This window comes from Choloepus didactylus, chromosome 1 (assembly GCF_015220235.1).
Source record: "Choloepus didactylus isolate mChoDid1 chromosome 1, mChoDid1.pri, whole genome shotgun sequence".
NCBI lineage: Eukaryota > Metazoa > Chordata > Mammalia > Pilosa > Megalonychidae > Choloepus > Choloepus didactylus.
Window position 1 is genome coordinate 142,714,950 of NC_051307.1, and position 13,165 is coordinate 142,728,114.

Below are 13,165 nucleotides of genomic sequence, written 5' to 3' on the forward strand. Positions count from 1 at the left end.
AATATAGGTTTGTATCTATTCTAAATGTTCCAGTCTCTAACTTCTTGAATATTGCTGTCTTTCTACATGTATTTAATGGCATAGTTAAGCTTCTCTAGTTTTACATATATGATTATGCCACCATATTATTCAAGAAAATCTAGAGTGTACACTGTTCAAAATGTTGCTAATGCTAAAAACAACTTTGTTAAAGCAATTCTCCTAAATAGTTCCAGACTGTTATTGTTAAAAGCAGGATATATGTGAAGAGCCTTGATGTGCAAAAGAACACACCGAAGGGTAACAATGGCTGATTAGATGGCACACAGAAATAATATCGTTAATTTGAAAAGGACAGTAGTTCTTTACAAAGCAGAGATTTCAGAAACCCTACATCCATGATAAGACATAGTATTAAGAGTATTAAGCCAAGGACAGGAGCGATCTGAACCATTTGAGGAGTTAACTCTCACTTCTGTGAATGATGACTTCTTTATGTATTATTGTCTGGGATACCTGAACAAACATATCTTCAGCAAAATTCAAAAAAAGTTAAACAAATAGTTTGTATTCAGATAAAGTTGCTCCCTTTGCTTTTAATTGACTGCTAGCAAGGAGAGAGCTGATGTCCCTACTCACCATGGCAGCTGCAGTGGCTGCAGCCTGTGCTGCTGCAGCCTGGTTGACCTGGTATTGGGCAGCCTTGATCTTGGCTTGCAGATGTGCGGGAGGATGAAAGTATTTGCACTTTTCCCGAGAGCATCTCCCTTTGATGTAATCCATACACACGGTGACTGTGTTGTCATTGGTGTCAATCATTGTGCTGTCAGCAGGATGAGCAAACCGACAATCGTTTTCTCCTCTGTTGCAATTGCCACGCTGGTACTCTCGACACACCTATAAGGTCATTAAGTGCATGGTGTTCAGTCAACAACAAGAAATAGAACCTTTCTGAAGATTATAATAAAGGGCAAGACCAGTGATAGAGTGCTATGGATGACAGGGCAAAAGATAATTTGTAAACAGGGCACAAAACAACTTGAGTGATTCTTAGCTTGGCGTACAAATCGTAACTCCATTTCAGTAAAATGTCCATGAAAAAGAAAATGTATTTATGATATCATGTTGAAACACCTAATCTAGAATTATGTTGGTATAACTCATTAATTACCAAGGGAAAAATAGTGACAAAAACCAGCACATACCACTTCAACCAACTGATCACAGTTAATATTACCAGTAATGAGACACAATGACACCGTGTACTTCTTGATTTGATGCACTGAAAAGGGTACAAGATCACTTCAGTGGTATCAATGCCAAGAATGTGTAATCTAAATGTAATCATGAGGAAACATCAGACAAGCCCACATCAAGTACATTTTACAAAATAACTGATCGGTACTCTTCCAAAGTGCCAAGGTCATGATAAACAGAGAAAAGGGAGGCTTGTCACTGACTGGAGGAGACTAAGGAGCCATGATTACTAAACCTACTGTGGATCCTGGAGTCAGGGAAAGTATATTTGTAGGACAACCAGTGAAACTTGAGTAACCGCGAGATTAGTTAACAGCAATATATCAATGCTAATCTTTGGCTTTATAAATAACACTATAGTTATGTAAGATTCTAACATTTAGGAATGGTGGATGAAGAGTAAGTAGGAATTCTTGGTTATATTTTGGAAACTTTTTTTTTTATAAATCTGAAATTATTTTCAAATGAAAAGTCTAAAAAATAAAATTTGATAGTTTTTTACTAAAACGTCTCCAGGAGCTATTTATTTTATTTTATTTTTTAGCCATTAGAGATTTACACAGTAGCTATATAAAGCAGATTTTTAAAAAAAGTAGTTTTGATATCTGTCAGTTTTGTTATGGGGACAAGGATAAGGTGAAAACTGTTTATTTCTCATTCACCTTCTCCATTTTGATGCTTAGTATTACAGTTTGTCATTGTGCCTGTTCATATCGGTGTCTAGCAGTCTTCGTTTTGGGAAGTTTCGTCTCTTTACCACAAGAGGGCCATCTAAAACACAGAATGTCTTTTTAACATTTTGGTTTCAGTACTTCTTGCCTCAAGGAAACAGTTTGTATTTTCCAAGTATCTTTTCCCAAACTGGGCAAATGCAGATACTGAGCACTTCATTTCTGGAGAATTAAGTAAGAAAGAGAAATATGACCCTGTTGTGATTTGAAAAGCAAAGGTTTTCTTGGATTTGTGTAACTAAAATGATTACACTGAAATCTAGTGCTTTATCTCCATTATATTCATATCCCATTATTGAGGAAAGTGCTTCTTAAGAAAGACTCTACAATTTGTATGATTCTATAACTTAAAAGAACGTTATAAATGATACTTTGCACTATTTGGAAACTTCAAGCTAGATAAAAAACTCATTTGGCTTTGTAGTCAATATACACATCATTGGTCCAACTTGATTCATCACCTCATTTAATTTATTTAATTAAAAAATATTTAATAACTACTATGTGCCATTCTGAGAGATACTAAGAATATAAAAATGACTTCAGCAGTTATACAATACTCTTAAGTACCTTTTTTATGACAACATTTATCTTATTGAACAGAAGAAAACAAGGATAAACAGGATTTATATGTTGAAAAGCAAACGTGACCACACTGCTAATTAACTCTGGCTGGGCAATGGAATCAGTTGTGGAGCATTCCAAAGCACAGATTCCCAGGTTCTACCTCAAACTTACTAAATTGGACTCCCCAACAGGCAGAAAGACACACCCAAATTAAATGAGAATAAGAACTGTTTTTGTATATACATGAAATTTATGCTGACTTTATACTAGGGTATAAACCAAAAGACTATTTTTCTGTTAAGCAAATCTATGTCAACGCAACTTCATCCAATAGGAAATTGCACACATTTTATATGTAATCTGTCAAAACTGCTGCTATGTCTTCAGAGAGTGATGTTCATGCTTTCTCGGATTTGCTAACAAAAGAATTCACAGCAGGTAAACTAACACTGTCTTTTTCAATTTATCTTACTCCTTGTCACATCGACAAGAACGATGATCCACTGTTAGATAGTCTTTGTGGTTCCTTCAAGAATTATTAAAATGATAGATTTGCTCATTTCTAAAAACAATTATCCTAATTCTAGTTTCAGAAATTTGAGCCTCATTCTCCCAAAATATAAAATGCTGGGGTTGGTTCTGACTTTTTGCTTCTCCCTCTATCTCAATATTCTTTTTCTTTTCGGAGATGTGAACTTAAACTCAGGTTGCATAAAACATGATCATTCTAAGACACATTTTCATCCTCATCCCTCTCCTCTTGCTTTGTCTCTGTGTGTGTGTATGAGTGTGATTTGTACGGGTTAGGATATCCAGTTTATACAACTGCACACTCTTCACTCTCCTGATCACTTTAGTCTTGCCTTTGAAAAATTAAAGAAGAAATAGAAAATCTCTCATGAAAACTTGTACTTGTTAGAGCTACAAGACAAACAGGCTTGAAGAGTTTGCCAAGCACTAAATGTGTATCTGGATTGCTGGGTTCCTATATGAACAAAACAAACTTCCCAAAGTGTTTGACATACCTTTTCCTTAATAATTACCATTCATAAAACTGGATCAATGCCTTGACTGCTGAATATGGGTTTGGCCTGATAAACTTAAGAAAACTGTAGACTATGCAGATTCCCAGACTAATTATCTTAGATATATAGTATTATGGTAGTAAATTATAGCTGATGAACAAAATTTCAATAACTTTAATTTAATCATTCAGCGTGGGATGAGAAATTGTAAAAAAAAAAAAAAAGTGTGTACAGGGAGGGGTTGTTTTACTACCTAGAGAATTTGGAACAAAGAAGGTAAAATTAAATTGCCCTTATCTGAAAATCCTAACAATATTATGGTTCCTTTTTTATTCTTATCCAGTCTTCTGCATGCACATATTGTTCAAATACTTATAATTATGATATAGATAAAATCTGGTGATCTTTTCTTATCAACACTGCAGCATAAAACATTTTCTCATTCTGATAGTGTCAAATATAGGGTGTTTAGATTATTTCCAATTTTTCCACATAACAAAAGTATTGCAAAGAGTATATGCACGCCTATAGGCTTTTTTGATTATTTTCTGAGAACTAATGTGCAGAAACAGCATTACTCAGTAACAAATAAAAGTACTTTTTATAGCTTGGTACATTGTTTTCAAACCTGGATTAAGATAATCCCCTCTATTTAGCTAAACACATAATATGTTTCAATAAAGAAGAATATGTCTGTTGACTCCTTTACTCTATAAATATTACAGAAGAATTTGTTTCATAAATCAGCTACATTTTATAAACGTTCTTACAAAATGGGTACAAAAAATGTAATAGGTTGCTTTTATAATCAAAATCATCATTTCAATCAGGATATTCTCTAAAGACATTTTAGCACTAAATTCAATTTCCAGAAAAATATCTAAGGAATTATAGAACTTTAAATATTCATAAGAAAAAAATCAGAAAAAAATCCCAAATAAATGTGAATTAATTCCATATAAACCTTTTTTTTTTTTTTTTTTTTAATTAAATGGCAGTGGTATAGCAGAAAGAGGATAGAGCCTGGAGTGAGAAATTGTAAAGTCTAATTTTTGTCACTAACTAGCTATGGAATCTTGGCCAAGTTTCTTAATATCTTTGAAATGCAGTCTTGTCTTCTATAATATGAAGATAGTATTAACACCTCCTTAATAGGGTCATGAATACTGAATAAGATAATGCATAGATAGCTTATAACATACCTTATGAATCTGTTCAAAACCAACAACCGTGTCTCTATTTTTTTTATAAGCATGTCAAACATATTTCAAAATGATCAAAACAATAACAGGTTTTATAAATAGTATTAAATTCAACAACACACTGCCAAGTTAAGGTATTGGGATTCTAGGGAAATTAACGTCAATGTTTGAACTTACTCAAAACTGGAGTCCTTTGCATGTTCTGTAAGGAGAGATCTCTTTGGAGTAATATGTTTTATGTTTACCATATACGTAAAATTAATCCATCTTTGGAGAATAGCATCAAAAAGCAGGAATCAAAAGAAAAGTATTACAAGGAACAGGGACTTGGTCTATTTTAATATTCTTGGAAGTTAATTTAAAACTAATGACCAATATTAAGGAACTTATTTAAAGACAGAAATTTACATGTTTGCTCAACAATAAGCACCATGGACTTTATTTTCCATTAAGCTTGAGCTAATATAATACTTAAAAAAATAAATTCCTGAGATAAACATCAAATGATGTGAGTCTAGTTTCAGTCTATTATCTAATAATTGTAGAACTTTGGCCCATGTAAACTTCATTTTTGCCATCTGAAAAATGAAGAAAATGAGACCCACTTTGGCTACTTCATAGGATTTCTGTTAGGAGCAAATGGAGGTGTCGATATAAGTTTCCTGTAAAATCGCAAAAGCAAACCCCATCACTACCATCATTATCATCAAGCCAGAAAAACACAATCATATTTCTGTAGATGATATAACTAAGAATTTGTGACTTGACCTCAAGTGAAAAAAAAACAAGTTAAATCAGAATACATATAGGAATGCCCAACTAAAGAAAACTTCCCAATAAATCCATTTCCAGGTTTTCATTTTATCCATTGCTGTGATTATACAAACAGGACAAGACTATACAAACAATTCTGAAACAAGCTCATGAGTATGCCAAAATGCTCAAATCTATAGTTACTTTTATTACCCTTTCTAAATAACTGGAAAGACAGGGAAATTTTAGCTTTAATTTATGAAGAAATTAGTGGAAAAACAGCAGAAAGTGAGTGGCCAAGCCAAGACTGGTAGTTACCCTATTTTGAACAACTCACAACTCTATCATTTCCATATCACAACTCAAACTAATCACAGAGATTAATAACTGACAGAGACATAATACACTAGTTTCTTAAATGGAATGTGACTGTACCTTTAAAGGCCATTCTAAAGCCTTATTACAGATATTTCTTTTACTTTTTTTTTTTTTTTAACTACATAGACCTCTGCACAAAGCTCATTTAAGATTTCTTGGTTAATTTCCTAGAGGTATTAAAATATCCTATAAGATTGGCCAAATACAAAAATACAAAATTAAGATAATCCTATCAATAATCTTTTCATATATTACAAGCATCTGCTTTTCTAATCTTTCCTGAAATGAGAATTTTTTATTCAATAGATGACACAAAATCCATTAAACTCATAAAAATCCTAACCCGTGGCATACCTTTCACTATTGTATCCTCATTTAGTTTTAAATACTCTTCTTTTGTGTAGTTCGTAAGGCTTGTATTTTTTCTGCTTATATGAAAAGACTCACTGGATTCTTCTAAATCAATGAGCAATGGAAGCATACAGTATCCACTGGCTTGACTTAAAAATTCATGACATGATTATCTCATAGAATAAAACTTCCAGAACAAGACTTTATTTTAAAATAAGCAAACTCCAATGGAAAATATCAGAATTTAAGTGGTTTGCCCACCTTTCTTGGAATACTTTATGTTTTTCTCATATAGATTGTTGCCATAAAAATTATGCAGTTAACCAAATGGCAATTTAAATCTTTGTCAGCACTGAAATACATGGCCACTAGTTTGTCTTTTGTTTACTCTGTGATATGTTACCTTAACAAGCATCGCTGTTTATCTAAAATGTTTCATTTTACTGTGCATAGTAAAATGAGGTTCTACACAACTGAACTATAGAATGTGAAGTGTATTGGAAGAGTCAGATTCTTAATACAGAGTTCCAATAACTATACATGAGGTAAATGAACAGTTGAGGCTTAAATAAAAGGCAACAATTGTTTTGTAGATTATTTGCACTTAGCATCACCTGGCAGACTTGGAAAAAAAGACTCCTGGGTCCCACTACATGCTTACTGAATCAGTCTTTGGGAGATGAGACCCTGCAATTTTAACAATCACCCGAAGTGGTTCTAATCTTGTAAAAGTTTGAAAACCACTGAGCTAGGTCTAGGAATATGAATAAGATGTCATATATTGCAGCTGGAATGTTCAAAATGCAAACATGCACCCAAGGAGAATGTTAACAATGTTGAAAATTTTCCACAAGTTAACAAATTTTCATGTTTTATATCCTCCATTGGATTACTCTAAGCCCCAAATAAGTCACATATCTTTCTCCAATTTATTCACTGACTGGTTGATTGGGTGACTGACTCATTTATTCATTTATTTAATGAGCTATTGGGAATCAATTATGAGTTTGGTACTATGCTGGCTTGAATCTTTTTTTTAAAATTGTGGAATATAAAATATTTACATAGAAGTGATAACTTTCCAAGTGCAATTTAACAAATAGTTAGCAAATTTCAAAGAATGTTATGGGTTACAGTTCTACAGTTTTAGTTATTCAATTACAGAATCTCTTTTAATTGCTGATAAGATAGTAATTAAAAAGTTTCGAAGATATTCCTCACATGTTTGACTTGAAAGGTTTTCAAAAGTTCTCCATTCAATATTGTCAAATAAATCAGAGAATGAATGTATTCATGGATCCTTTTCGTACCATCAAAGGTTACTGTGTGTCTTGAAAGTAATTCAAACAATGATTTCCCTAACTATCAGCTATTCATAATGAAGCAGGGATATGAATAAAAATTTCAGCCTTTACTAGGATCTACAGATTTTAATAATTCCTTAAAATAATAGTTATTAAATTATAAAAATTTATTATTCATAGAAAATAAAAAGGGGGGAAAGAAAGGCAACAAAATAAGGTTTCAGTGGCTGAGAGAATTCAGAGTCAAAAGGCTGTCCTGGAAATTATGCCTATGTAAGACTCACCTAGATATGCCAAATGACCACAGTATGATAAGCCCAAGTCAACAGTAGTCCTGAAAACCTTAAAGAATACCTGGATCCCCGTCTGAGACTCTATAAAAGTTTCATTCACTAAGTTTATTCTTCAGTAACTTAAATCCTCCAGAGAGCTCCTATGCCAGCTAAGTCCCAAAACCCAGAGGCAACAGCCTCTTCAAGAACATCAACTAGATGTGCCCCCTTTTCTCATAATGTTGACACCCCTTTTCAACATGAACAAGTTAGGGTGGTTATGGCCTAGACATCCCTGAAGACTGGAAAGTGATTAAACTAGAGAAGGGGTAGCAATAGGCAAGATGGAATTTATCAAAGGATTATGAATACTGAATCTTTACATAATTTTCTTTTTCTTAGTTGCTAGGGTATTAGAATAGCTAGAAGGAAAGAACTGAAATGGCAGACATGTAATACATAGCATCCTTTGAAATTTGTTCTGTAGCTACTTGTTATATTGTAATTTGAAAGCTACCACCTTTTTGTATATACGTTATATTTCACAATAAGGAAATAACTGAAACTATGGTACCATAACTCATAACAACTTTGGAAGTTTCCTATAAACTACTTGTTAAATCATGTGAAAGAAAAAAAAATTGAAAATAAGTTGCTTGTTGGAAATTATGGAAAGATTCTCAAAGTTACAAAAAGGAATTTTAAAAGCCACATTTCAGTGACTCATATTTAAGAAATTTGCTCCTCTTTAGAGAAAACTTGAAGAATGGATTTTAGAATATAGAAAGTATGAGACTTCAAAATCTTTTTAAAAATACCCAAAGAGTGGATAATATAAATATTGGTATGAAGCGTGTGTGTGTATGTGCGTATTTTATTAAATTTTCAATAACTTCTGTACGATGTTAAAACTGAGGAAATACCTGACTGTTCACATAATGTTCCAACTGGAGGTGATTTTAGAGATTATCAGGTATGAACCCTTAATTTTGTAAGTGAAGAAGAAGAGGCCCAGAGAATAAGAGAAATTTAACCCATTGCTTGCTCACCTACATAGCAACACTGCTAGCACTAATCCCTGGATTCCTGTTATCCAATTTAGTATTTTTGTAGTGCCACATTGGTTGCTGTAAATAAGTGTCATTGTTCTAAGCAATTATAAAAGAACCAAAAGGCTGATAATTTATAGTATTTTAGCCCCTTTCTCCAAACAGTTAATAAAAGATAAGAAATAAACATAAGACACAAAAACCTCTAAAAAATATACACAGGAACCAAAATTTTCTGTCTCCTCTTTGTACTATCACCCAAAAAGGATGGGCAGAGGAATATAGTGTTTAAAGTTTGAGTTCTGAGTTCATACTCCACTGGCATCCTACCCACGTGAACTTGAACAAGTCAATTCACATTTCTCCACCTAAATTTGTTTCTCTGTAAAATGGAGTTAGTGGCAGGATCTTCCTAATATTGTTTTGAGAATTAAATGAATGGTGCTAAAGGGCTGGCACAGTGTCTGGTATACAGTAAATGTTCAACAAATATTAACCATTGTTAATACTATGAAAATGTGGTGGTTGTTATAAATATGCTGTAACATGAGATCCTTTGTAATGAATACAACAGAAATTCATAAATAAGAAATTGGTGCTCATTAACTAAATTCTTGCTAAACTGATAAATTATTGGAGTCAATAGTGTTTACAACATAGTCTTATTTTGTCACTTTCTCAGTAATTAATGCATGCGAAACTTCTCAGCACTAAGTACTGCCTTATCCTAATCAGGGAGAAGAGTAAAGTGTCTTTTCATTGTTTAGCTGAGCACTAATGTCAGGTTTTATGGCTTCTCTGTACATGAATGTTACCCATTTTTTCCTACATCTACAGTTTACCAAATCCATTAATTTACAGCCATGCTGGAACTCTGAATAACCACTTCAAAATAAGAATTATACTTTTAATTTCTTTTTTCTATAGCAATAGTAAAGTGCACGCATCTCATTATCCTTGCCTCTAGGACTAGAGCATCATGCAACTTCCTTAAAACAAAAACAGACAAAAAAAAAACTCTTCTATAAGAGCATTACTTCACAAATAAAATTGCCTTGGTATTTCAATAAAAAGTTTTAAGTTCTAAGGTTTATGTGGGAACTTGAAATATTAAACCTTAACATTTTTTATAGATAGTTAACTAGATAATCTTCATAACACTATTATGAGAACAAGTGTTAGGATACTGATAGAACAGGTTCTTGATAGCAACACCATCAAACATTTAGGAAGCAGCTGTAATGTGCCAAACTGTCTTCTAACTCTCTGAGGTAGGTGCCATTATTTTCCCCATTTTAAAGATCGGGAAACTGAGGCACAATGAAGTAACAGGCAGTCTGACTCCAGAGTTCAAGCCCTTATTCACTCTTCTACAGACTGATGCCATGGCTTTTACAAACATTATGCTAGTCAAATTTTGCATATATACACACACACAGACACACACACATTCTAGTAAAATGCCCAAACACCAAACCAAAATCTCTGCATTGAATTCTTTTAACCTTTCAGGCAATGGCAAAAACAAACACACACACACAAACTGTGAGAATCTGAATGGAGTACATAAAACCAACGGATCACTTCCTACCTCAAGTCTGTCCGTGCGCATTAATTTCTGTGCAGCAGCTGCAGCAGCTGCAGGTACAGGGACCCCAGGATTCCCTGTAACCAACATTGGTGCAGTCGGCAAGATCTCTGCTGGAACCAGGCTTGGGGAAACAGGTCCCAGGTAGGGATTAAAGGCTGCTGAAGCATTGGTGGCTAAGCTTGGTGCAACTGAAAACATTGGCTGAAAAATAAAATAGCAAAAGTTAAAATGCAGGCCTCACTTCAAAGTTGATATCCTATATTATCTATCTGGCCATAATCTATCCAATTATCTATAACTTATTCTTTTCTCCTTTTAATTCTGAGTTTATTTATTCTCATTTAAGATACGTATGTTCCATTAAATAAGCATTCATCAAATAAACATTTTTCTAAAACATATTATTGATACATATAGATGTAGATATAGATGGCATATATCCATTAAATCCTTCACTGGAATTTTGATGCTTAGAGTCTATAATATACACAATTTTTCTTTTTTTTTTTTCTTTTTGGACTAATAGATAAACTATCCAATGCAGAATCTTTTTCTGGTCATCTAATATTCATCCTTGTCCTGATTTAATCCTAAAAACTTGTTTAAGAAATACATTTCATAATTGCTATATCAGGGCACTGGAAAGACCTGTTTACAACTATTAATAGGTTGCAAGTGTCCTGTTATCCGGAATAAATAAAGCCAAACTCCCAGTAGATAAGAATGTTTCACGGTTAATGTAAACTGTGACGACATCTCATGGGATATGTGATATGTGATGATGACACCATTCCTTTTGAGCACATAAAATAGAGAGTTTGGCAGATTCATTTGAGTCAGGTTTTCCTGGGGAAATTATAAATGTTCCACCAACCTATCATGCCTCTGTGAGACACTAACCACCAATTCACTTTACCAGGGAGAAGCCAGTCTGAAAGGAAGGTAGAACAGAGCTTAAGAAATGCTACACAGTGGTTCAAGGAAATAAAAATGGTAGCGTCTAATAAACTGTTACAAGATAGAATTCCTGCCAGAAATGCTTCAACAGATACTTGAGGATGATTCTATCTGTCAATATACAATTTTGCTCCCAAAAGTTTCTAAAATGTTTGTTCTTGAGTAGAATTAAATAATTTATCTGAAATCTACTTTAACAATTTGCTTTTCCAGTTTTTAAAGTCTAACATAGCACAACAATTCCCCCCCTTACCAATGGCAGATTTTCAACTTCCCAGTTAATGGAATCCCAATTCTTGCAGTTTGATTTGTGTAATAACAGTGTTCACCCCTGAAACACATAGGCAAATGGATTCTGCCCTTCAAGGTAATGTTTTATAATTTTTTAATCCAATGAAAAAGAAGAATAGAATCACAATTTTTTTTTTAAATAGAAGGGATATTAGAATGCAGCTAATCCTTCCCTCTGACAGGAATTAGAATAGGTGGTCCTAGAGTCCATCTATTATTTGAGAGTGCTTTGGAGTAAAGCCTTATGCAATATAAGGTGTATATTACAACAATAATTCTTATAGTACAAAAGAAACCTGTTTAAAAATCATTCTGTATTTAGAAGAGTAAGATGAAATTCAAGTATCTGCTTTTTCTAGGGCAGTGGTTCTCAACTGTGAAGATTTTGCCTCCCAGAGACATCTGGCAATGTCTAGGAACATTTTTGTTTGTCATAACTGGGGGATGATACTGGCATCTCTCTAGAGAAACTGCTAAGCACTCTACAATGCACAGGACAGCCCCCAATAAATCTGGCCCAAAATGTCAATAGTGCTGAGGTTGAGAAATGTTTTCCAAGGAGGATTTAGAAGTAACTTAAGAATAGAGAGCTTAATTGAACCAGGCCATGAAGCACGCACACGGGGGAGATTCACAGCTCTTTTGACCTCACAAATATTTTTAGGATAAAATCTTTGTAGTTAAGATACTCATTTTTACCATGAAGAAAGTGATAAATAGAATATTTAACTCACAATTTGATTCACTGAAGAGAAAATATAACACACCACAGACTATACCTGATATTTTAAAATCAAAATAATTATGACTCCAAGCATGTTGGTTTGTATGCCATGATTAATTGCTCTGCCAGACTGATTGCTCTCACTGTTAAAGTGGCCTAAAGCAATGCCTCTAAACCCTAACCACATCCCTGCCCAAAGCAGGTGACCATCGACAACAGGAAACTCTCTGTGTGTTCCAGATATTAACAATAAATAATCTGTCAGGAACTGGGGCTCAGGACAGTCTCTGAACACCAACAGTTACTTGAGCAGCAGCTGAATTTATGACACTCCACTCCCACTGGCTGCCAAGGCAGCAGCAAGACAAAGGTCAACCTATAGAGCATGTTGAACTTGAATTTCTATTCAGGAATATTCAGGTTCAACTAACACTGTTGTTACACACTGTCAGATCCAGTATATGATATTCCAGCCAGACCACCACTCTAATTTTTATATGAGAAACAAGAATTATAAGAAATTTAGCATAGAGGGCTAAAAGACTAGTTTAGAATATGGAGAACAGAAGCCAGTAAATATCATTCCTCTTTGCATTATATTGCTAGGAATTAACATGTACTTCCAGGTGGTACATTTTTAATGTATACTTGGGGGAGTTTCTGAGATGTTTATATGTCACTGCACACAATCTACTATAATTACTCAGAAGCAGAGGTCAAATTTACAAACTGGG

The 13,165-nt window shown here is 33.7% G+C and overlaps 1 protein-coding gene across 15 annotated transcripts in view; it reads right to left on the reverse strand.

The window, feature by feature from the left end:
• Positions 1-13,165, reverse strand: part of MBNL1 (muscleblind like splicing regulator 1) — a 191,678-nt gene that overhangs the window by 19,419 nt on the left and 159,094 nt on the right. For all 15 annotated transcript variants that reach the window (XR_005217797.1, XM_037842277.1, XM_037842384.1 and 12 more), the window contains 2 exons: positions 10,460-10,660; positions 619-876 (listed from right to left, as the gene is read on the reverse strand). Coding sequence is in view for 14 of the 15 variants with exons in the window: in XM_037842277.1 (XP_037698205.1) it covers positions 619-876; positions 10,460-10,660 (459 nt within the window). In the remaining variant the exon portion in view is untranslated. The remainder of the gene's footprint in view (positions 1-618; positions 877-10,459; positions 10,661-13,165) is intronic.